This window comes from Geotrypetes seraphini, chromosome 2 (genome assembly GCF_902459505.1).
Source record: "Geotrypetes seraphini chromosome 2, aGeoSer1.1, whole genome shotgun sequence".
NCBI classification, from domain to species: Eukaryota; Metazoa; Chordata; class Amphibia; order Gymnophiona; family Dermophiidae; genus Geotrypetes; species Geotrypetes seraphini.
Window position 1 is genome coordinate 250,295,605 of NC_047085.1, and position 25,898 is coordinate 250,321,502.

General features: G+C 43.5%; 1 protein-coding gene across 3 annotated transcripts in view; it reads right to left on the reverse strand.

The window, feature by feature from the left end:
* The window catches only part of PHLPP1 (PH domain and leucine rich repeat protein phosphatase 1), a 492,900-nt gene extending 491,737 nt beyond the window's left edge, over positions 1-1,163 (reverse strand). The window contains exon 1 of one of the 3 annotated variants that reach the window (XM_033929324.1): positions 1,059-1,163. Coding sequence is in view for 1 of the 3 variants with exons in the window: in XM_033929323.1 (XP_033785214.1) it covers positions 9-132 (124 nt within the window). In the remaining 2 variants the exon portion in view is untranslated. Of the gene's footprint in view, positions 1-8; positions 202-1,058 lie in introns of those variants that run through there. The other 2 variants (XM_033929323.1, XM_033929325.1) reach the window with 2 other exon arrangements.
* Between the last annotated feature and the right edge of the window lie 24,735 nt (positions 1,164-25,898).

Sequence of the window (25,898 nt, forward strand, 5' to 3'; positions counted from 1 at the left end):
GTAGTTACCTACGTTTCGCCGGACGGCGTAGCCGAGAACGCTGCGAAATTGTTTTTCAGGCGCGTGCGATTCGTCTCCTTCCTGCCGCCTTGGATGAGGTGCTGGGGAGGGAGCTCGCCCCCTGCTGCTCATTAGTAACCTTTGGATGCCGGAGTGCGCGCGCCTGCGCCCAAATCGGCAACTGGACGAAAGGCGGGAAGGTGCCGTTCCTGATTGTAACAGAAGCGTACTTGTTAGGCAGTACTCTATTGGCATTTTTGCACCACCATCCCCATCGCCCCACGTGACCTCAGGGCCCCTGGTTGCGGTAGCACCCGCCTAGGCAGCGATACATTTTCAGTTTGTTGAATAACCTCAAAACCTCCCTTCTTCACAGGCCATTGGTCCAAAATAACCGGAGTTTATGGCAAATGCATATACTAAAGATAAATTCAACATATTTGCCCATCCAAAAGATTAAGATTTAGTACTGCATGAGCAATGTGTTTTGTGTTGTATGCTTTGCAAATTAAAGAAACAACTTAAAATGGTTGTGTTTTTTGTGCTTTTATTTAAAATCTTAATACTTCGGGTTCCTAACACAGACGCCAGTTCCGCCCCTCAGTTGTGGGACCCACGCCAATAACAGGTGCAAAGTCCATCACTAGTTTTGTACTTGATAACCTTAGTGGTTGGCTTTTCAAAGGGGAAAAAACTAGAGAACTTTCGTTTTCATTCCTTTCATACCTCAATAGTATTGGTCACCTTCCTGAGACTTTTGCCTAGATGTTTTGCAATTACAATGTGTAATGGTACTCAGTAAAACCAAAGCTGTGAGGTTAGTACACCAAACCTTCAAACTCCTATATTTTTTCTGCTAGCCTTGAGTACGACTTGGCAAATTAAAGTAATTCTGTTCTCTCAAAAATGCAGAACAATAATTAATGCCTGACATCCCCACCAACCTCACATGTAGAATGTCTCAGGTTCATTTTTTTATTTCTCTGATATTTACATTTTATTTCAGAGACAGCAGCATGAGACAAGTTTCTATATACATAAGCTGACCATGCACCAACCTTTAAAAGTAGGAGAATGAAAGCAGCCCAGATCCAAATAGGTATTACAGTAACTTCACAGTTATATTGAATTATTGCCGATGGTTGTTAGAGCACAGCTGTTCGTGACATGCTGCAGAAAATTCCCAGGGGTCCTGAGACATTCTTTGTTAAATTCTTTTGTGAAAGTAAAGAGTGACCAACTCAGTGGAAAGGACAGCTGGCAAAAAAAACTCGATAACAAATTGATAGCCCGTCACCAGCAGCTGCTAAAGGTTATAGAAATAAAAGATGTAAAATCAGCAGCGGTGAGGAGGAAGAATGGGACTCTATTGAAACCATGGGTATGTGTGCACCAACTCAATGATTCACTAATGAGAGTGAGGCTTTCATCTTTCTGCCTGAAAGATTGCTGCATTTCATCCTTACATGAAAAAGAGATTATGTACTTACCCTGGTAAAGCTCTTTTCTAGTAGATAGGGGAGACATTCTAGACAAGTGGGTAGTATCCCAATGGTTGCGTGCCATATGCAGAAGGAATCCAATCTGGATTTTCTTCTCTGCAACTCTGCTCTACTTCAGCGTGCTCTCTAGCTCCATCTACAGTTAGTACCCAAGCCCAGAGAGCCACAGTTACAAAACCATGCTAGTGTTTTTTAGCACCGGCCATCGCGATAATAACTCCGATACTCATAGAATTCCTATAATAATAATAATAAATTTATTCTTGTATACCGCCCAACCACGCAGTTCCAGGCGGTTAACAACAAAGAAGAACTAGAACTGTACAATCAGTGAAAGGTACATCAGGTTAAAAAAGAAAATGAGTGACAAGAAGAAAATTACATAGTTATTTAGCAAACTTATCAAACAAGTGTGTTTTTAAAATTTTTCTGAAAACGTTATAAGAATCTGTTTGACAAATAAGCGGGCTTAACCAAGAGTTCAGTTTGCTAGTTGAAAGGCAAATGTCCTATTCAAAAATTTCTTGTAGCGACAGTTCTTAACTGATGGATACGTAAACATTAACTTATTACGAGTGTTTTTTAATGAAGTATAAAAATTTAATTGAGAGGCTAGATATCCCGGAGCCAAACTAAAAAGAGATTTAAGACAACCAAATTTAAAAAGAATACGTGCCTCTAAAGCAGGGGTAGGGAACTCCGGTCCTCGAGAGCCGTATTCCAGTCGGGTTTTCAGGATTTCCCCAATGAATATGCATTGAAAGCAGTGCATGCAAATAGATCTCATGCATGGTCATTGGGAAAATCCTGAAAACCCTACTGGAATACAGCTCTCGAGGACCGGAGTTCCCTAGCCCCTGCTCTAAAGGTAACCAATGTATGAGCGTCCAAGCTGTTACCGCCATGGCCGGCACTAAAAAACGCTAGCACGGCTTTGTAAAGGAGGGGAGTAGTAAATGACGGTAAAGACCTGAACGATCCATCCAGTCTGCCCATTACTTATTCTCATTAAAAATATATGATTAAATTAACTTATCTCTTCTTTGATAGATCTGGGCCATAGACTAAATTCCACCTGATATTGTCCTAGGTTCCAACTGCTGAAGTTGCCATCTAAGCTCACTCCAGCCTATCCAACCATCCCATTGTTTGCAGGATATCTACTGTAAAGTCTGGCCAGTAACGTCCTCATGTTCCAAGTTAGTGGAGTTCCCATTTATGCTCTCACCAGCCCATCCTACACTGAATCACCATATACGGGATGCAAACCGTACAAGTCTGTCCGATACTGCCCTTAGTTCTTTATACCATTTGTTTTCTAATTAGCGATCCTCCGCGTTTATCCCACACTTTTTTTACATTCCATCACCGGTTTCCTCTCTACCACCTCCCTCAGGAGGGCATCCATCAGGCGTCCCAAGTAATAAAAACAAACCATTCATGATATCCAAATTCCAACCATAAATTAAATCCAAATGCAGGACGACAGCCGCAACCTCACATAGAATGACGCTGGTTTTATCTTTTGGTGGAATTTGGATATCATTAGTGATTTGTTTTTATTACTTGGGGCTCCTGATGCAGGCACTATAGCCGAAACACAGGTCATGTCGAGTCTATCATTTGAAATTATTATCTGCCATATTTATGTGACTTTTTTGACTGCACATATTTTAACTGCTACCAATAAAGAAGGGTTTTGAAGACCAGGCATACTCTGATCCTTTTCTTCAATCTTGCTGCTGCGTGTGCAGAGGGGACTGTCTCCTTCGAGGTTGCTGCTCCAAAACTGAACACAATACTCCAAGTGTGACCTCACCTGTGACCTATATAGGTTATTCCTCTTTCTATACAGTCTAGCATCCTTCTGGCTACAGCCACTGCCTTATCACACTGTTTAGATGCCTTTAGATCCTCAGACACAGTCACCCCAAGGCAATAAAGACCTTAAACAATTGTTCTGCTCAAGAATAAATACAAGAACAATAACTGGAAACAGGTAAGAAATGAATCAAAAGAGCTCTGGAACGACCCTTGCATAAAACAGACACAAACAGTCATGTAAAAAATTAGGACACCCCATGAAATATTCAGTTCTTTCTTAAGAAATGTTCACATATCGATGTCAAATCTTTTTTTTTTTATTTATCTCTGGAAAAGAAAGGGATGTAATTGCAGATAAACCACAAAAATTTTCTTTGATTTACTCATAAAACAAAATATATCCATAAAAATGGATCCAGGAGAGTGGGTACCCTCACAAAAAGCATTCCAGTCTATAGTAAATTGAAAGGGTCATGCAACATGCAATCTCATAGCAACAGCAAAAAACAAGAAGGCAAATCAGTTCTTCAGTCATAGATACAAGCCTGGAACCACTAGATTGGATGCACTAGTCCAACCATGGCCAGAGAATGAGTCTTTATATGTGTCCCCCTATTGTCCATGACAGGCCGGGTGATTCGCAGAATAGAGAACCACCCATGAAAAGTTGGCAAAGGACTGGCTCAGGCTCCTTTAGTACGCGGACTTGGTGCATCTTCAAAGAGATCAGAGCCTTCAGCTCCAAGTATTATCTTAAGGGCCAATCTGTCTAGAAGATCTGGTTCAATTTGGTCATATAGCATTGCTCGAGCGCCGCAGCACTAGTCCAGAAAGGGTAATCTGAGGTAGTCTTTGCAACTCTCCTCAGAGCCATAAAACTGGCAATGATCTGAGCTTATGCTAAGGCTTGGGAAATCTTTCAGTGCTGGTACAGCCAGAAAGATGTAGAACTTCTCCAGGCTCCAGTGTTGGAGGTGCTGGTTTTTCTCCAAGCAGGATTTGAAAAAAGTTTAGTGGCTGCATCTCTTAACATACAGGTTGCAGGACTTTCCTGTTTTAGGGCCAAGGAACAGAAAACTTCCTTAGCTGCCCATCCAGATATAATTTATAATTTTTTTTTTTTGAGAGGGGCCCTAAGACACAGACCCCCTGGTCCAGAGACTCTTTCCATCCTGGAACCTAAATATAGTCTTAGAAGGCCTCAGTAAGGTACCTTATGAACCTCTTAGAGAGGCATCTCTACTGGATGTTTCGATCAAGACAGTTTTTCTTGTGGCAATTACAACAGCCAGAAGAGTCTCATATTTGCAGGCACTGTTGTGCAGTGAACCATTCCTCAGATTTATGGAGGTTGGTATTTCCCTACAGACCCCTCTTTCATACCAAAAGTGATCTTGGTGTTTTACGTCAACCAAGTGAGATTGCCAGAATTTCATCCTTCAGGGTCTAAGCATAAGGACAAGATTTTTAAAGTCCTGGACTTCTGCAGAGCCCTCCTATGGAATCTTGAGTTGACAAATAATTCCGTCCCTCAGAACGCCTCTTTGTGTTAACCAGTCATGCCAGATAGGTAAACCTGTGTCAAAGGCTACCATATCCAGATGGATATGCACAGCTATTTTCTCCGCATACGTCCATTGTGGGAAGCAGCCGCCCATCTCATTAAAAATGCATTCAATGAGGGGTGTGGCTTCCTCATACTGTCCGATGAGATTGTGACCTGATCCACACTTCATACTTTTACCAAATTTTACAGGGTGGATGTTGCTCCTCTATCCTAGATTCTGGGACTGCTTAGATACATGCCTAGCATACGGCATACTATCCATATCACACTGGAAGAAGAGATTATAGATTCTTACCTTAATAATATATTTTCCAGCAGATAAGGGATGGTATGCTGTAGCCTCAACCTGTCAGTTATACAGTAAGATGTGTCCTCTTACTGTCTCAGACTGCATGGTCAGTTTTCTGCCTAAGAAGTAGCTGTCAGTCAGACTATATATCTGTGAAGAATATGTGTATGTATTGTGTATACAGTGTGCCTTAGGAACTACTTGAGCTCCCTGAATGTGTGTGTGGTTGAGTTCTTTCTGCATTACTGTTCCATTTTTATCTTTAAGGTAGTTTAGTACATTGTTATCAAAGCAGAACAGAAATATGTTTGAGGCGAATCCCCATGTCACTCCTCCTCATATTTTATATTATGGCTAATGCCTACTTTGGTATGAACTGAAGGGGGCAGCAGAGCCTGTGGATATGGAGGAGGAGCTGTAAAGATCTGACTGACACCTTCTGTAACTGCTAGTTAGTATAGATCGAATACCCTAGATAAGCATACCATCACTTATCTACTAGAAAAGATATTATCAAGGTAAGAACCTAATTTATTTCTGTAGTCTTGATGGGTGTCTCTTTTGTGGTAGGGAGCTTGGCCATTTATCGAGATAGGAGAGGTTGTTTGTGTCTTATTTGGATTCTGGAGGTGGTAGCCTATTTGTTGGGGGGGGGGGGGTGTAAGGTATTTTCCAAATAGATAGGTTTTTAGACCTTTATGAATGTTTTAGTAGGAGGGTGTGTTCTTTAATTGTGCTAGTAAATATTCTGCTATTTTGCTGCCAGGTATGGGAAGGCTGTAGAGTGAATAGTTCTGTATTTGATTAAATCAAAACATCAACCTGAAAATCCTGCTTGTTTAAACATATTCCTTTTGTCATCTTTATCAAAGCACTTCTCATAATGATGTTTCATTTGGGCCAGCAGGCCTTGCATTTCTTTATCGCAGTGTATGCATTTTGCCCACATGCCTGCCTTAACACGAATACACAAATACAGGATATCTGGTGCGGTGCTTGGAGAGACCCCCCAGGAAAGAGACTTGGGAGTACTAGTTGACAAGTAGATGAAGCCGTCCGCGCAATGTGCGGCAGCAGTGAAAACGGTGAACAGAATGCTAGAAATGATTAAGAAGGGGATCACAAACAGATCTGAGAAAGTTATCAGGCCACTGTACCAGGCCATGGTACACCTTCACCTGGAATACTGCATCCAGCACTGGTCACCGTACATGAAGGATACAGTGCTATTCGAAAGGGTCCAGAGAAGAGCGACTAAAATGGTTAAGGGCTGGAGGAGTTGCCGTACATTGAGAGATTAGAAAATCTGGGCCTGTTCTTCTTTGAAAAGAGGAGACTGAGAGGGGACATGATCGAAACATTCAAGATAATGAAGGGAATAGACTTAGTAGATAAAGACAGGTTATTCACCCTCTCCAAGGTAGAGAGAACGAGAGGGCACTCTCTAAAGTTAAAAGGGGATAGATTCCGTACAAACGTAAGGAAGTTCTTCTTCACCCAGAGAGTGGTAGAAAACTGGAACGCTCTTACGGAGTCTGTTATAGGGGAAAACTCCCTCCAGGGATTCAAGACAAAGTTAGACAAGTTCCTGCTGAGCCAGAACGTACGCAGCTAAGGCTAGTATCAGTTAGGGCACTGGTCTTTGGCCTAAGGGCGGCTGCATGAGTGGACTGCTGGGCACGACGGACCACTGGTCTGACCCAGCAGCGGCAATTGTTATGTTCTTAACCATAGGAAGAGGAACTTAATTAAAATATTTCCAAATTGGTTCTCTTTTATGGTCTACTGCCATTATAGGTTTTCTCCTCTGAGGAGAGAATAACTGAGGTAGAAAAACATAAAACTTATGTGAAGGATACAACCTATTTTTTTAGACTTTTAGAGTCGATCCAGGAAACTGAATAGCGATTTGTCATGGCAACTCTAGACTTCTCTGCTTTGTATACTTCCATTCCACAAAATGAGGCAAGGGAAGTTCTAGAGAGAAGAGAGAGACTACATAAGGTACCCAGTGATTTTGTTTTGAAATTGTCTAGAGTTTGCATGAGAGAAAATTTCTTCATGCATAAAGACCAGATGTACTTACAGACGAAGGAAGTGGCAATGGGCGCCACGTTTGCGCCATTGGTGGCATTCCCTTATATGAACAAATTTAAGGACAATTGGATCTTTCATTCACCCTTCAAAGATGATGTGTTTATATTGTGGTCAGGAACAACTGAAGAAATTGTATCTTTCGTCAACTGGCTGAATTTCATGTAATGTTAACATACAATTCATAACATAACATAAGAACATAAGAAATGCCTCTGCTGGGTCTGACCCGAGGTCCATCGTGCCCAGCAGTCCGCTCACGTGGTGGCCCAACAGGTCCAGGACCTGTGCAGTAATCTTCTATCTATACCCCTCTATCCCCTTTTCCAGTAGGAATTTGTCTAATCCTTTCTTGAACCCCAGTACCGTACTTTGCCCAATTACGTCCTCTGGAAGCGCATTCCAGGTGTCCACCACATGTTGGGTAAAAAAGAACTTCCTAGTACAGTGGTACCTTGGATTACGAGCATAATCCGTTCCAGGAGCATGCTCGTAATCCAAAATGCTCGTATATCAAAGCAAGTATCCCCATAGGAAGTAAGGGAAACTTGCTTTGATTTGTTCCCACCCCAAACCTTCCCCCCCCCCCCCACGAGAACCGGCATTGCTTCCCCCTGAAGGCACCCCCCACGAACGGGCACCCCCCCCCCCCCCGCGATCCGGCCCCCCCCCGCCGCCATCATGCACCGCCCCCCCCTGCTTCCATCGGGCAGCCCCTGCCACCACCTGAGATCCCCCAACCCACCCGAACCCTCTTCTTACTTCCTTCCGCATCGGCATCGCCGGCATCAGCATATCATGTGCCCGAAAATCTGCTTCCTGTGCCGGGCATTGAGCATGCGTGTAGATTTTCGGGCACAGGATATGCTGATGCCGGCGATGCCGATGCGGAGGGAAGTAAGAAGAGGGTTTGGGTGGGTTGGGGGATCTCAGGTGGCGGCGGGGGGGGGGGGGGTGCCCAATGGCAGCGGGGGGGGGATGCCAGTTCTCGGGGGTGTGGGGGGGGCGCTCGTACAGCGAGGCAAGCTCGGTTTACGAGACACCAAATTTGCAAATGTTTTGCTCGTCTTGCAAAACACTCGCAAACTGGTGCACTCGTAAACCGAGGTACCACTGTATTTGTTTTGAATCTATCTTCTATCAACTTTTCCGAGTGCCCTCTTGTTCTTTTATTTTTCAAAAGTTTGAAGAATCTTTCTCTCTTTACTCTCTCTATGCCCTTCATGATCTTGTAAGTCTCTATCATATCCCCTCTAAGTCTCCTCTTCTCCAGGGAAAAGAGACCCAGTTTCTCCAATCTCTCAGCATATGACAGGTTTTCCATACCTTTTATCAGATGTGTCGCTCTCCTCTGAACCCTCTCGACTAACGCCATATCCTTCTTAAGGTACGGCTCTGCCCCGACTTAATCGCTCACTGAGCAATTGAGTCGGGAGTTTGCATGCAAATGATTTGCTCCTCTGTGCAAATCATTTGCATGCAAAAAAGATAGTGAATCAATCGCTGTTTTAAAATCGGCCAGGAATTGGCCAACAGCAATTGAATCACTATATTTAGTGAATCTGGGCCTAGGTCACAGTAGTGGGAAATGAATTCACTAGTAATATTTCCTGTGAATCAATCGCATATTTGGATGTCTTGGTAAAACAGATGCAATTGGGTTTTGAAACTACTGTACACAAGAGAAATACAGACAGAAATACTTTTTTATTCAACAGTAGTTGTCATCCCAAATATGTAAAATAAAGAAACATCAGTCAAAATTCTTCAGTTGAATTTAAGAGTAAAACAAACAGCTGTCAATACAATTGTTGCAAAGTCACTAGTTTGTAACCTAAGATCGCTTTTATAATCTAGTTTCTCTTCGGTATGTGTAACAATATTACTATAAAATAAGTGCAGATATAACACATTGTTTCAAATTGTAAACGTTAGATTCGAAACAACTTGATGGTAATGGAGATTAAATATTCTGCACGTTCCCTCTACCACAGTCCCGCCCCTCCTTTGAACGTATGGGTCCATGGCAGAGGGAATGTGTTACTGAGGCTATGGCAGCCTGCTAGGATCGCTACAGCTGACTAGCGATCCTCTCTAGGCTGCTTTAATGTGAGACCGGGAAGCCACGTGAACCTACAGCTGATGCGGTGCTTGTACCTGGCTACCAGCGGGCCAGTTTAAGTGAAATTTTTTAATTGTCTGGCGGGCCAAATTTTATTACACCATGGGTCAGAGTTTGATATGTCTGACCTAGAGCATTGCTAAGAAAATTAGTCACAAGTAGAGTAATAGTTTGATAAATAAAAACTGATTGAAGGAAATCGGATAATAGATGATGTCACAGTACTTATTTTCTCATAAGAAAAAAAAAGCATTCTATAAACATCAATCACATTAGAATTTAACTCCCAAATAAAAAAATTCTCATTAAAATTTTTCATTATAGTTTTGTCATATAGATGCCATAAGAGTAAATAAAGATTGTAGACATGATCGGATATGGCCTCAGAAGAAGTTTTGATTGGTCCATTTTTAAAATTGGTTGTCAGCTCCAATCTGCAAAGTAAGCAGGAGTTGTGGCTTCTTGAATACAAAGGGGTCCTTTTTAGCGTGTGCTAAATATTAGCATGTTACGAAGTGATAAATTGCCTGGACTGGATGGTATACATCCCAGGGTACTAAAAGAACTCAAACATGAAATTGCTGACCTACTGTTAGTGATCTGAAACCTGTCACTAAAATGGTATAGTACCTGAAGATTGGAGGGTGGCCAATGTTACACCAATTTTTAGAAAGGGTTCCAGGAAATTACAGACTGGTAAGACTGACCTCAGTGCCGGACAAAATGGTGGAACAATTATAGAAAATAAAATTGTGGAACACTTAGGGCTCCTTTTACAAAGCTGCGCTAGCGGTTTTAACACACACACCGGATTAGCACATGCTAGCCAGAAATCTACCGCCTGCTCCAAAGGAGGCGGTAGCGGCTAGCGCGTGTGGCAATTTAGGGTGCGCTATTCCGCGTGGTAAGGCCTTAGCACGGCTTTGTAAAAGGAGCCCTTAGACCAGGGGTGTCCAATGTCGGTCCTCAAGGGCCGCAATCCAGTCGGGTTTTCAGGATTTCTCCAATGAATATGCATGAGATCTATTAGCATACAATGAAAGCAGTGCATGCAAATAGATCTCATGAATATTCATTGGGGAAATCTTGAAAACCCGACTAGACTGCGGCCCTCGAGGACCGACATTGGACACCCCTGCCTTAGACAAACATGGTTGAATGAGACAGAGTCAGTATGGGTTCAGTCAAAGGAGATCTTGCCTCACCAATTTGCTTGACTTCTTTGAAAGGGTGAATAAACGTGGATAAAGGTGAGCCAGCTGATGTAGTAGATCTAGATTTTCAGAAAGCTTTTGATAAAATTCCTCATGATAGGCTCCTGAGAAAATTAAAGAGTCATGGGATAGGTGGCAAAGTTCAGCTGTGGATTAGGAAATGGTTATGGGATAAAAAACAGAGGGTAGGGTTAAATGGTCATTTTTCCCAATGGAAGAGAGTAAACAGTGGAGTGCCAAAGGGGTCTTTACTGGAACCAGTGCTATTTAACTTATTTATAAATGATCTGGAAATTAGAATGACAAGTGAGGTGATTAAATCTGTAGATGACACTAAACTGTTCAAAGTTGTAAAAACGCATGCGGATGGTGAAAAATTGCAGGAAGACCTTAGGAAATTGAAAGACTGGGCTTCCAAGTGGCAGATGAAATTTAATGTGGACAAATGCAAAGTGATGCATATTGGGAAGAATAGCCCGAATCACAGTTACCGGATGCTAGGGTGCACCTTGGGGGTTAACGCTCAAGAAAAGGATCTGGGTGTAATAGTAGACAATAGGATAAAACCTTCCACCCAATGTGCAGCGGCGGCCAAAAAAGCAAACAGGATGCTAAGAATTATTTAAAAAGGGATGTTAACAAGACTAAGAATGTTATAATGCCCCTGTATCGTTCCACAGTGCGACCTCATCTGGAGTATTGCATTCAATTCTGGTCTCTTTATCTCAATAAAGATATAGCAGCACTAGAAAAGGTTCAAAGAAGAGCAACCAAGATGATGATAAAGGGGATGGAACTCCTTTCATACGAGGAAAAACTAAAAAGGTTAGGGCTCTTCAGCTTGGAAAAGAGACGGCTGAGGGGAGATATGATTGAAGTCTAAAAAATCCTGAGTGGAGTAGAATGGTTACAAGTGGATCAATTTATCACTCCATCAAAAATGACAAAGACTAGGGGACACTGATGAAGTTACAGGGAAAAACTTCTAAAACCAATAGGAGGAAAAAATTTCCCACTCATAGAATGGTTAAACTCTGGAATGATTTGCCAGAGGTTGTGGTAAGAGCAGATAGCGTAGCTGGTTTTAAGAAAGGTTTGGACAAGTTCCTGGAGGAAAAGTCCATAGTCCATTATTGGGAAAGACATGGGGGAAACCACTGCTTGCCCTGGATCAGTAGCATGAAATATTGCTACTCCTCGGGTTTTGACCAGGTACTAGTGTCTACTGGGCTACTGGGTTTGATGGACCATTGGTCTGACCCAATAAGGCTATTCTTATGTTCTTATGTATGCAATGCTGTACATTAAACATGTAAGTGACAATCCCTGTTCAATAGAGATTACAATCTATTCTAACAGGCAAACAGGACAATTAGGGGTTAGGGAATTTCTTACAGAGGGAAATGATAAGAGATATTGATAAGAGTTAGGATATAAAAGCAGCCTTGAAAAAGAAGGCTTTTAGCCTAGATACTGTTATTTTGACCTGACAGACTGCATACTGGCCTCACTGTACTGTTAACACTTGTGCTGGTAATTCTGTACACTTCTCCCTCCGTATTTGCGGTTTCAGCAATCGTGGTTTCGATTATTCATGGTTTTTATCTTGCTGGCTCCTCCCCCCAAATTACGTCAGCTTGCATAGAGAAATCGCAGATTCCCAGCACTTTCTTCACCGTGTTTGGCCTCTCCTTCAGGAACAGGCCAGGTCGCCCACCATGTTATTCGTGATTTTACCATATTCACAATGGTTTTTAATAGAAAACAGCGAATAACATATGAAAAAGTTATCTGCGGTTTTTCTGTATTTGCGGTTCTGTTAATCCCCTGTCACAGCGAATACAGAGGGAGAAGTGTAAATCCAAATGAGAGCCTTGCAGCATATGTTGCATGTGTGGTCCTATAAGAGCATGTCATAGGACTCTCCTATATAGAAGGACTAGGTTTATGTTTATGTTTGTTTCCCTTCTCCCCACAATGTGAATTTAACAGGATTTCTACCTGGCACCTTCAATAAAGCATTATTTTGTTCACCTTAAACCTCCTGTATGGCTTCAATTCCTCCTGGCTTCAGGGTCCGCCCTCACAATACTACACTATCTTACAGAAACACTGCATAATCTATTTCGCTATTCAATCTAGCAGGAGATACTGTATCAAAATCAAATAATGACCAACCCAGGTCACAACTGGTGAACATTTCAAGAGGTACATGGGGGAGGGGCACATAGCACGGCAGGGAAGAGTGTAGGGTACACGGCGCAGTGATGCTGGGTGCCATCCTCCCTCGCTAAATCCCTGCATGGGCTGCATCGCATTTGCCATGCTGGGATTTGCTACTGTGGCTTTGTATAAGGGGCCCTATATTTCATTTTCCACTTGGATGCCCAGTTTTCCACTCCTCCAATTTCTCACAGATCATATGCAATTTAATAAGATTGAGTAATTTTGTTATCTGCAGATCTGATCACCTCACTTATTCTTCCTATTCTTCCTGTTTCCAGATAATTTATTAATACATTAAAAAGTATCTGTCCCAGTACAGATTCCTGTGACACTCCACCATTCATCATATTTTGGCAGTTTAACCCTACTGTATTTTGTCAAAAGCTGAAAATCTAGATACATACATCAACTGGCTCACCTTTATTCACACGGGATAATAGATTGGTACTTTTAGCTGTAAATAGAACAAGGTGGGAATCTACACAAAAAGCTTTCTTTTATTTAGCACCCAACCTTTGGAATTGTCTCCCAAGGCATATTAAGTCCAAAATAAATATCAAGGCTTTTAAGACATTGTTAAAAATCTATTTTTTTTTTTTTTTCAGTTGGCGTTTGGAGCAAATTCTCTGCCAGTGGATCATATTTACTGAGAATTCCTCAGGCATCCCTTAAATACACAGTGTAATTAATATTTGTATATGATGTTGGTGTTATCTTTTATGTTGTTCCCTTTTTAAAAACATTTTTACTGATGTAAACCATTGAGAACTATGTTGAGATGTCAGGTCATCCAAGTGCCGATAATGGAAACGGGTTTTTTAGACGTATCTCAAAACAGCTTAGGCCTTTTCAGTGCTGCTGTACACCCAGAGCTGAAAGGGGCATTTTAGGAAGAGTAATGAGGGTGGGATTTGGGCGGGACGTGGGCTGACCTAGACTTAGTCGTACTGCAAGTATAACCGAAAATTTAACGAGATTAGACGGAACTTATACATAGTGACTTAGGTGATCTAAAAACAGGTCTAAATGCCCAGAAGGTATCCAAAGTGACTAGAAAACCACTGCTGACACAAAATACAGTCCCACACACACTCCCCCAGTGATCACTGACCTCAACACTGCCATAAAAATCAGAATACAAATGTACATGCCTGCCTCCAGAACAATGAGCACCTGGCATAGGAAAGCCTACTAGAGCTGCACAGAGGTGGCTTAAGTAGTCTGGGGAGTGGGCTAGTGAACCATAGAGAGGAGGACCCAGGTTCATAAGCCACTCTATCCACTGCATTCATGGTGAAACATGTGCACCCACCAACCCCCCCAAAAAACCCCCCTATTGTATATGCACCTGCAGCCATAAGGGCTATTGGGGTGGTAGACAGGTGGGTCTAGTAGGTTTTGGGTTGATCATTGGAACAAGCTTCCAGTGCAGGTGATCGAGGCAGACAGCGTGCCAGACTTTAAGAATAAATGGGATACCCATGTGGGATCCCTACGAGGGTCAAGATAAGGAAATTGGGTCATTAGGGCATAGACAGGGGGTGGGTAAGCAGAGTGGGCAGACTTGATGGTCTGTAGCCCTTTTCTGCCGTCATCTTCTATGTTTCTATGACCTATAAGGGAGTTGTGGTGAGATGTTTATGTGGCACCCTTTTTGTGAAGTTCGCAGCAGTGCCCTGTAAGGTACCCCACTATTCTGTTGCCATGTCTGAGTGTCCAGTCCATCACTTTGCTGACTCCTCCAACGTCCAAAAGGTCTAGTTCTAGGCGCTTTTGACTTGGATGAATTTTTGGATGAGAATGGGGTATAAAGATAGACGACTTAGCAGTCTGGATGATCAAACAGCTGGATGTACAAGTAGATGATTCTCGAAAAAAAAAAAATTTTTGGACATATTTTTCGAGTATAGACTTTTGACATGTATGACTTTAGGCACCTAGCGACAGGCCCAAAATGGACTTGGACGTATTTTTTTATTAAGCTCCTCTATGTCTCTCTGTTATGGCCTTGTCCTCTCTGAGTGCCATTTTTATTAATTGAAGATCTTGCAGTCCAACTGACTCCCTCACAAGCTTTCTGCTTCTAATGTCTTGAAACTTTTTTTACTATGAGGTTTTGCTTCTTTTCAAATTCTCTTTTAGCCTTCCTTATCAATTTACGAAGCCGCGTAAGCGGCTTTATCGCACGCACATTTTTAGCACACGCTAGCCGAAAAACTGCTGCCTGCTCAAGAGGAGGCGGTAGCGGCTAGCATGCGCTATTATGTGCGTTAAACCGCTAACGCGGCTTCGTAAAAGGAGCCCTAAGATATTGATGAGAACTCTCAGTACTGGCCAGGGTTCATATCATCTTTGTATTTCTTGTATATATATTTGATATGTTCATCGTAGGCTATGATGAGTGTTTTTACTATTTGTGTGTTATATGTTGTGTGCTATATGTTGGCAAATAACACACAAAACCAAACAGTGCTATATGAGGGGCCACTGAAAAGTTCTCAGCCCAACCAACAAAGTTGGGGCAATCTCCATCTAGGGCTGTACACTTAGTCCAGTGATTTTCCACTTTTTTCATTTCGTATTTTTGTGATGGAACAAAAAAAGTGGTAAGAGGGGCCAAAAGAGACTACAAGGAAAAAATAGCCAAGGAGGCAAAAAACTTCAAGCCGTTCTTTCAATATATTAAGGGGAAACGACCCACGAAAGAAGCGGTGGGGCCGTTGAATGACCATGGAATAAAAGGAGTGCTAAAGGAGGACAAAGCCATCGCCGACAAACTGAACACATTTTTTGCATCTGTATTTACCGAAAAGAATATACACAACATACCGGAAGCCGACATACAGTACGCAGGAAACGAAGACAGGAAACTTATAGGGTTGACGGTCAGTCTAGAAGAGATATGCAGGCAGATTGATAGGCTTAAAAACGATAAATCCCCGGAACCGGATGGCTGAACTGCTTCAACTAATAGCCAATCTGTTGATCAAATCGGGAAGGATTCCAGAAGACTGGAAAGTGGCGAATGTTACGCCAATGTTCAAGAAAGGTACAAGGGGAGATCCGGTAAAGTACAGACTAGTGAGTCTGACCTCGGTACCAGGAAAGATGATAGAGGCGCTGATAAAGGACCACATTATTGATCACCTTGACGGACACAATCTGATGAGGACCAGCCAGCACGGCTTCAGCAAAGAAAGATCTTGCTTGACGAACGTGCTGCACTTCTTCGAGGGAGTAAACAGGCAGATAGACAAGGGTGACCCGGTCGACACTGTATATCTGGATTTTCAGAAGGCGTTCGACAAGGTCCTGCATGAATGACTACTTAAAAAAATTGTGAGACATGGAATTGAGGGTGAAATACGTGGATTAAAAACTGGTTGGTGGATAGGAAACAGAGAGTGTGGGTAAATGGACAATACTCGGACTGGAAAAGCGTCACAAGTGGAGTGCTGCAAGGTTCAGTGCTTGTACCCGTGCTCTTCAACATATTTATAAACGACCTGGAAATTGGTACAACAAGCGAGGTGATTAAATTTGCAGACGATACAAAGTTATTCAGAGTAGTGAAGACACAGAAGGATTGCGAAGACCTGCAACGTGAGATATGCACGCTCGAGAAATGAGACATGACATGGCAAATAAGGTTTAATGTGGATAAGTGTAAGGTGATGCATATCAGTAACAAAAATCTTATACATGAATACAGGATGTCCGGTGCAGTACTCGGAGAGATCCCCCAGGAAAGATACTTGGGAGTACTGGTTGACAAGTCAATGAAGCCATCTGCGCAATGTGCGGCGGCGGCAAAAAGGGTGAACAGAATGCTAGGAATGATTAAGAAGGGTATCACGAACAGATCTGAGAAAGTTATCATGCCGCTATACCGGGCCATGGTATGCTCCCACCTGGAATACTGCATCCAGCACTGGTCGCCGTACATGAAGGACATAGTACTACTCGAAAGGGTCCAGTGAAGAGTGACTAAAATGGTTAAGGGGCTGGAGAAGTTGCCGTACAGTGAGAGATTAGAGAAACTAGGCCTCTCCTCAAGTTTAAAGTTTATTCAAGTTTTTGATAAAATGCTTATCTGAAGGTACAAAGCGTTGTACATAAAAAATTTTAAAATAACAAGGAAACGAACTGTAGACCAATTAGACATACATGACTAATAATAATTCTTGAAAAGAGGAGACAGAGGGGACATGATCGAAACATTCAAGATAATGAAGGGAATAGACTTAGTAGATAAAGACGGGTTGTTCACCCTCTCCAGGGTAGAGAGAAAGAGAGCACTCTCTAAAGTTAAAAGGGGATAGATTCCGTTCAAACAAAAGGAAGTTCTTTACCCAGAGAGTGGTAGAAAACTGGAACGTTCTTCCAGAGTCTGTTATAGGGGAAAACATTCTCCAGGGATTCAAGACAAAGTTAGACAAGTTCCTGCTGAAGCAGAACGTACGCAGGTAAGGCTAGTCTCAGTTAGGGCACTGGTCTTTGACTTAAGGGCCATCACGTGAGCGGACTGCTGGGCACGATGGACCACTGGTCTGACCCAGCAGCGGCAATTCTTATGTTATTATGATCGTATAGCCCTTGATGGAGATTGACCCAGTTTTATTGGTTGGGCTGAGAACTTTTTAGTAGCCCCTTGAAAGGGGGGGTGGGGGGTGGGGGGAAGGTTGCTCACTGGTAGAGCTGCTGCCTCTATACCCAGAGGTTGTGAGATCAAATCCCAGTGCTGCTCCTTGTGACCCCGGGCAAGTCATTCAATCCTCCAGTGCTCATCACCTTGAATGCCAAAGCCACAAAAAGGCAATATACAAGTTCCTATTGTATGTTGGCCAGTATAGTGTTGTGTACTCTTGATCCTCGGTTTCAGATGTTGAATATAAAGATAATTTTTTTTTTTAATCATCAATCCTAAGGAGTCGATATTCAAAGTAACTGTGTGTGTAAGTGCTTTGAAAATGAGCTTCCTAAGCTGGTAGGAGAGTCTCCTACCCAATTACACTACCTGTGCTCAGCTATCCACTGATTTTCAGCAGCACATTACTGTGTAGTGCCACTGACTATCACTATTTACCACCCCTGCACTATCCTTTTAGAACTAGAGTGGCGCTGCTCCTTGTGACCCTGGGCAAGTCACTTAATCCTCCATAGCCCCAGGTACGTTAGATAGATTGTGAGCCCACCAGGACAGAGAGGGAAAAATGCTTGAGTACCTGATTGTAAAAACCGCTTAGATAACCTTGATAGGCGGTATATAAAAATCCTAATAAACTTGAAACTTTAGTTGGCATTTTCCTGGGCACAGGTGATTTTTATTCAGTGCTGGCACCAAGATAGTTAACCGGCAGATATGATCGCATAAAAAACAGTCCTATCTATGGCCAGTTGCTATCCACGCACTGGTACTGAATAAGTGCCCAGATAATTTCAGGGTAGTAGTGAAATCTAATAGAGACAGTTTTTGCACTCAGTGTAGCAGTACCTGGGCATTTGAAAGGCCAGCACTGAGTTTTGCAAACTGCTGCCATCTATTTCTTCTGGCAAAGATCCCAGACACAAGTAGAGCGTAGCTGATTGCTCAAGGTCGTCAACCAGATCATAGTGCTTGTGGCTTTGCTTACAGGGAATGGCATGAACTCTAGAGCTAACCACAAACCTCTTCCTAAAATAAATGGTGATACCCAAACACTTACATTGCGGGAAACAGCTGATGCCATGAAAGCATGTGCTTATATAACTGAGTGACCTGAAAAATGTGGAAATTGCATAAGGCTAAACTGTTCAAAGAAAATTTCTTCAGGGAGAGACAGTATAGCTTGACACAAAGTGCAAACACCCTCAGGCTATTCTTTGCCTCAGAAACCACAGCCTTTCGCTCACTCACCTATGAAGCAGCAGCAGTACTCATCCACTTGGTCTACAGAAAGATGTGTAAAAGCTGAAGGTCTGTTAACAAATGATCGCAAATTTGACTTCTACTTGCAGCCATTAATAGTAGCCTTCATTGCTAAGAACTGCCAAACACTCTCCAGTCCCTCTCTGCTCCCAGCATACTAAAGTTGCAGCATTATTTCAGTGCTGAGTAGGTTCCTACTACCACTAGTAATTATTTCTATAGCGCTACCGGACGCACGGAGCATTGTACAGTCAGAAAAAATAAGAAAACAGTCCTTGCTTGAAAGAGCTTACAATCTAAACAGGATGTCATGGATACAGTTAAGGGGAATGGTTAATCAGTTGATTGGGTTGGAGGGCAGAGGGGAGTACAGGACAATCAAGCTATTGTGACATCACTGATGAGGTTGGCTCTTATTGGTGGAATGAGGCATTATGAGTTGACATCACAATCTTAGCTCTGCTTCCCAAAGACTGAAACTCTTCACACTACTACTAATACTACTATGAATTATTTCTTTAGCGCTACCAGATGTATGCAGTGCTGTACAGAGTCACAAAGAAGACAGTCCCTGCTTGAAAGAGCTTACAATCTAAACAGGCAAGACAGACAAACAAGATGTCATGGATACAGTTAAGGGGAACGGTTAATCAGCTGGCTGGGTTGGACGGCAGAGGAGTAGGGTTAAGGATTGAAAGCTAAATCAAAAAGGTGGGTTTTCAGTCTGTATTTAAACAAGGGAAGGGGCTTGATGGACAAACTCTGGTAATTTATTCCAGGCATAGGAGGCAGCTAGATGAAAAGAACAAAGTCTGGAATTGGCAGTGGGGAAGAAGGATAATGTTGAGAGTGACTTATCTAAGGAACGGAGTTCTCTGGGAGGTGTAGAAGGAGAGAGAAGTGAGGAGAGATATTGAGGGGCAGCAGAATGAACACACTTGTTACTAGAAGCACTTCTCCTAAAGAATCTCTGAGATGAATTCACTTATCTCAAAATCCTTGGTTTTCCCTACTGAACTGTGGCTGATGGACAAGAAATGGAGCCCTCACAGACACAGGCAGAGTGTAGTGTAAAGTAAAAAAGAAAAGCTTTATTATTGAACCAACAATCAAAATAGCACTGTCTGTTCCTGTCACAGGCTTGGGCTTAAATATGGGCACAAACCAAATGAACAATTGTTTTCTCATCGGTTAACAGTTTTATCTTGTCACTCTTCCTCAGCACATATTCCATTTAAAACAGTTTAAATAAAATGGTTTTCTTCAACCTTTGTTGTCTTGATATTTTATTTTTCCATCATTTATTTATTCTATTTTCCTGACATCTGCTAATTTTCCTTCAAGTAGCTTCTATCCATTTGTCTTTTCTACTCTCTCCTGTCTATTCCCTTACTACACCTGCCTCAGACATTGATCATTCCTTTTTAGCTCTTTTCTGCCTCTATCTTACCCTTCTTCCCTTTTTCACTTTTCAGCTACCTATCAAATTTCCATCTTCTCTCCCGTTCCCCATCTCATTCCTTCCTCAGCATTCCATTCCCTTTCATCTTCAATATACCTCCATTATCATATTTCTTTTCTACCTTCTGTTATATCTATCCTCTTATCCATTTCCTTTCCACCCTCTCCTCCTCCTCAGGATTCTACCATTCTCAGCATCTTCCTTCCTCCACCCTTATAGCCTGACATCTCCATATTTCTTCCCTGCTGCATTCTCCCCTATGGTCCAGCATTTCTCCCACTCTCTTCCCTCACTCCCATTTCCAGGCATCTCTCCATCACTCCATTCTACTCCTGAATCCAACATCTCCATCCTTCTCCCCTTCCACTTCCTGTGTATCTCTCTCTCCCTTCCTTGTGCCCTATGTCAAATCTTTCTAGGCACCATCTCTCCCTTCCTCCTCTCCATTATGTGCAATTTCATCCTCTTCTCTCACCATGCATGTCTGCGTCTCCTCCCCCTGTGCCACCATTTTTCCTTCCTCTCACCCTCCCCCTGTACCACTGACCTCATACCTCTTCCCTCCCCCTTTGCCACCAGCTTTCCTTCCTGAAGTTCCTTTCACCCCTTCCCCTGTGCCACCAACTTCCTTCCTCTCCTCACATATACTCTAAGATTTGCTTCTTTGGGTTGCAGTATTGGCAATGACTTTCACATGCTGCCTGCCCCTAACCTGGAAGTCTTTCCTCTGCCACGGATAGACTTCTGGGTCAATGGCAGGCAGCATGTGGGAATTGCTGCTGATACTGCAACACCGCAAGATTTGATGCTGACTTGGCTTGCACAGTGAGATTCTGCGCAGGAAAAGGGAATTCCATTCCTCCTTTATAGCCCCCTGTGCAGTAGTTTTCCATTTCTCCCTCCCATCCCCTTGTGCAGCACTTCCCGATCAACCCCCCTACCCCCCTCATGAGACCTTAACTTATGGGCATCCTAAAGCAGCAGCAGTGAACAGGCTACTTGCAGCCTGTCCACCAGGGCTTCCCTCTGCCATGTCATCAGTGATGTGGCAGAGGGAAGGCCCTGGCAGGCAGGCCAGGAGCTGCCTGTTCACCACTGCTGCTGCTTTAGGAGACCCAGAGGAAACTCAGGACTCACACTGAATCAGTGGCGTACCAAGGGGGGGGCAGGAGGGGAGGTTCGCCCCGGGTGCGAGCCCTGAGGGGGTGCTCCGGCGTCTGTTCCCCCCCCCCACCCGACGTCTGGTTCTTCCTCTCTGGCTTCCCCGCACCATTAAGAGTACCGAAGCAGCCTGCAGCAAGATCGCGATGTCAGCGATCTTGCACTGCTTCATGCTGTCCTCCGCCGCGGTCCCGCCCCCTCCACTGACATCAGAGGAAGGGGATGGGTCCGCGGCGGAGGACAGCACAAGCAGCTCAAGATCGCTGACATCGCGATCTTGCTGCAGGCTGCTTCGGTACTCTTAATGGTGCGGGGAAGCCAGAGGGGAAGAACCGGACGTCTGGATGGGGGATGGGAGGGAGGGCCGAGCGGTCCTTCGGGGTGGGGCGGGCAGGCAGGCCTTCAGGGGGAGATGCAGGCCTTAAAGGGGGGGCAAGCCTTCATGGGGGGAGACAGGCTTTTGGGAAGGGGGGACAGGCAGGCAGGCCTTCAAGGGGGGAACAGGCAGGCAGGCCTTTAAGGGTGGGATAGGCCTTCAAGGGGGGAACAGGCCTTCAAGGAGGTGCAGGCCTTCGGGGGGGTGCAGGCCTTCTGGGGGGGTGCAGGCCTTCTGGGGGGTACAGCCTTTGGGGGGGTGCAGGCCTTCAAGGGGAGGGACAAGCCTTCAGGGGGAGATGCAGGCCTTAAAGGGGGGGGACAAGCCTTCATGGGGGGAGACAGGCTTTCAGGGGGGGACAGGCAGGCAGGCCTTTAAGGGGGGGACAGGGGAGTGGGACAGGCCTTCAAGGGGGTGCAGGCCTTCTTGGGGGGGGTGCAGCCTTCGGGGGGTGCAGGCCTTCAAGGGGAGTATAGGCCTTTAAGGGGGGGACAGGGGGTGGGACAGGCCTTCAAGGGGGTGCAGGCCTTCTGGGGGGGTGCAGCCTTCAAGGGGGTGCAGGCCTTCAAGGGGGGTGCAGGCCTTAAAGGGGGGGACATGCCTTCATGGGGGAGACAGGCTTTCGGGGGGGACAGGCAGGCAGGCCTTCAAGGGGGGGACAGGCAGGCAGGCCTTTAAGGGGGGGGACAGGCCTTCAAGGGGGTGCAGGCCTTTGGGGGGGGTGCAGGCCTTCAAGAGGGGGGGAAGGCCTTTGGGGGGGACCCTGGTGTAGAAGTACACAGAGGGAAGGGGGTGTTCAAAGAGATGTGCATATGCCAGACTTTGGGGGGGAAGAAATAATGGGTCTGAAAATAGAGGAGAGGGAGAGAGATGATGGACCATGGGATTTAGGGAGGGAAGGAACAGAAAGGGAGAGAAATTGGACACAAGGGATGGTTTGGAGGAGGGATAGAGATACTGGATAGGAGGGCACTTGGGAAAAGAAAGGGAGAGATGGTGGGCCCTGGGGTGGTGGGGAAGGAGGGAGAGATACCGGATGAAAGGGTAGTTAAGAAAAGGGGATCTGTGGAGGGAGATGAAAAAAAAAGAAAAGATACCAGACTTCCTGGGGAGGGAAGGGAAATGGAAAGGGAGGATAGAGATGGCAGATGGATGGTTAGCATGAAGAAAGAAGGAGACCCTGGCAAGCAAGTTATCAGAAGACAACCAGAGCCTGGGACCAACAAGATTTGAAAAATAACCAGACAACAAAAGGTAGAAAAATTAATTTTATTTTCTGTTTTGTGATTACAATATGTCAGATTTGAAATGTGTATCCTACCAGAGCTGGTGTTAGACCGCAAACATGAGCTAGGATTTAACAGAGAGAGGAAAAGTCCTTTTTGTTTCTTTATTTTATTTACACAACAGTGCCAGTGTGATTAGGAGAAGCCAAAGGGGGTGAAAAAGCTATAAAACCCACCAGGATTTTTGAAAAAAATCACCCAACTGGGCAGAAAAATCGAATCGAAAAACCAATTAAATAGGCTGAATCGAAATTTTTCTTCCTGAATCGGGCAGTTTGCACTACTGTCTCAGACTTTAGGACCTGGGGAGAGATGGCATCCTCAGTACTTTATAATGCAAGTGAAATGAAGATTTGGTCAGACTTTTGAAGGGTCTGCAGAAGAAAAATATTGTATAGGCCGGGGACATGAGACAGCAGGAAATGGAACTTTTCTTCCTTCTATTTTTGTGAATGGAAAGGCTGAGGATGTCAGAAAGTTCAGTTAAAATATGTGCTTTATAAAAAAAATATAATAATGTGTTTTATAAAGTTTATAAGCATTGCTGGCCTACCCAGTGAGGTGTTCCTAGTGGTGGTGGTGGTGGTGGTGGCGGCAGTGTGTCAATGTGTTGAGAGGAAGAGGTGGTCTGGGAAATCCTCCTGAGCAAACTCCGGGCCCATTTCCACCCCCCAGTTAATCCACTCCACTCAACTGGTTCACACACTGAGTGGGTCTTTGGGTATTGTGCCTAGGTAGTTGTTTTGGGATCTCTTCCAGTGGTTTGTCAGTATCTCCTTGTGGTTCAAGGAAGGAAACTTTGTTAACCTTAGCATTGACCTTTTGTAACAGTGCTGCTTGTGTGGCATTAGGCTATCTAGTGATCGAAAGAAAAAAAACAGACCTTTGCACATAGGTGGGTGTATGAGGAGATTCACATTTCCTGCACAGCTAAGTCCGTGTGAAGTTCCCTTGTGTTGTATTTGACATCTAGCAAGGTCTCTGTTTGGATGGAAAGATCTAAGCTTAAAAATGAAGTGGCCAGAAGTTATGGTAAAAGCAGATAGCTTAGCTGGTTTTAAGAAAGATTTGGACAAATTCCTGGAAGAAAAATCCATAGTCTTTTATTAGGACATGGGGAAATGTCTGCTTGCCCTGGATCGGTAGCATGGAATGTTGCTACTCTTTGGGTTTTGACCAGGTACTAGTGACCTGGATTGGCTACCATGAGAATAGGCTACTGGGCATGATGGACCATTGGTCTGACCCAGTTAGGCTATTCTTATGTTATGTTCTCATCTGTAGGGGCCTTTGTTTTCACTTCTTATTTTAATGTATTTTTTTTCTGGGAACTTATCAGTGTTTTTTATAATGGGAACAAAAATGGAAGAGAATTAATGTGTGTGGGATGAGGGGGTAACTAATTTCTTCAGCTAAATAATTCAATCCACCTCAAACAGACATAGGAGAACTCGCGCACCATTCACACACCCTCCAACCAAAAACGTCAAAAGAAAAAAACTGTTCGACAACCTCCTAACACTCGACCCCCAGCTCTACAACCTATTGACCTCGACCACAGACTACAAAACCTTCAAAAAAGAAATAAAAACCCTTCTATTCAAAAAACACATAAAACCGAACTAACACAATCAGAACTGTCCCAAGCATCACCTGCAACTACTCCATATGTACTTCTGATGTCATGACAATTCAGACATAATTTATGTTATGTTATGTTTGGAATAATGGTTACATATATGAGGTTCAATAAAAGAATATTTTCACTCCCTGTTTCTATTCTGACCATTTATACCGTTTCATGGTTATTACAAAAAAATATTTTTTACATGGAGGGTGGGTGTCAAAAAATGATGGGCCCCAGGTGCCACATACCCTAGGTACGCCACTTCACTGAATTGTTGAGTCTGATTTTTTTTAAGGAACCTTAATATTTATACTAATTTAGGTCCCTTTTTACAAAGCTGCAGTAGCAATGCTGCCACAGTACATGCACCAAAGCCTATAGAAACTGAATGGGCTTTGGTGCATATACCATGGCACCATCACTACAGTGGCTTTGTAAAAGTGGACCTAAATTAGTATAAAGATTAAGTTAACTAATAAGAGATAAATAAACATACAAAACCCATAAAAGTTTGTATCTAAAATTAACTATTGTGTGAAACATATAAGTACATATAGATAGAACCATAGAGAAGTTTCTAGGCCAGTTATTATGTTGTTACATGTTTCATGCTTCTAAGAGAAAAACCAATATTCTACTTCAAGTGTAGTCTACAAAAACATACTAAAACACACATAGATTGGTCAGAATATATATAAACCAATAAATATCAATTAATATCAGTAAATATACATATAAATACAGACATGAGAGGAGAGAATCCTGCATTCACCGTGGGCCTCATCTGGGGCAGCCTCCTTGGAGCGGCTGGGGCACGGGCAGTGTGTCTGGGAGGGAATGCATGGATGGGAGAACATCGCAGGGGAGGAGACATAGGCATCCTGGGACTGTCTGCCAAGTCTCTTCCCTGAAGAAGCCCTTTCTGGAAACGTCAATCGCTCCTCCTAAACTTACTTGCTCCACTTCATCACTGACGCTGAAACCGTGGATTGAAGACAAAGTTTTATTTTATTTTTCTTTCCAGCTTATGATTTATCTTTAATCTTATCTATTGTTTTGTCTTTGTTTTGTTCTATTTCTATCATTTAAATTTCTCCAGATTTCTACTGTTCAACGGCTCCCCCTTCTGCTTCTATTCCTTTCTCTCCTCTCTTCTACCTTCCAAAGTATTTAGATCAATGCTGTCTTGTTAAAATGTTTATTTTATTTTTATTTTTCCTCTAACTCTACTTTTCACTTC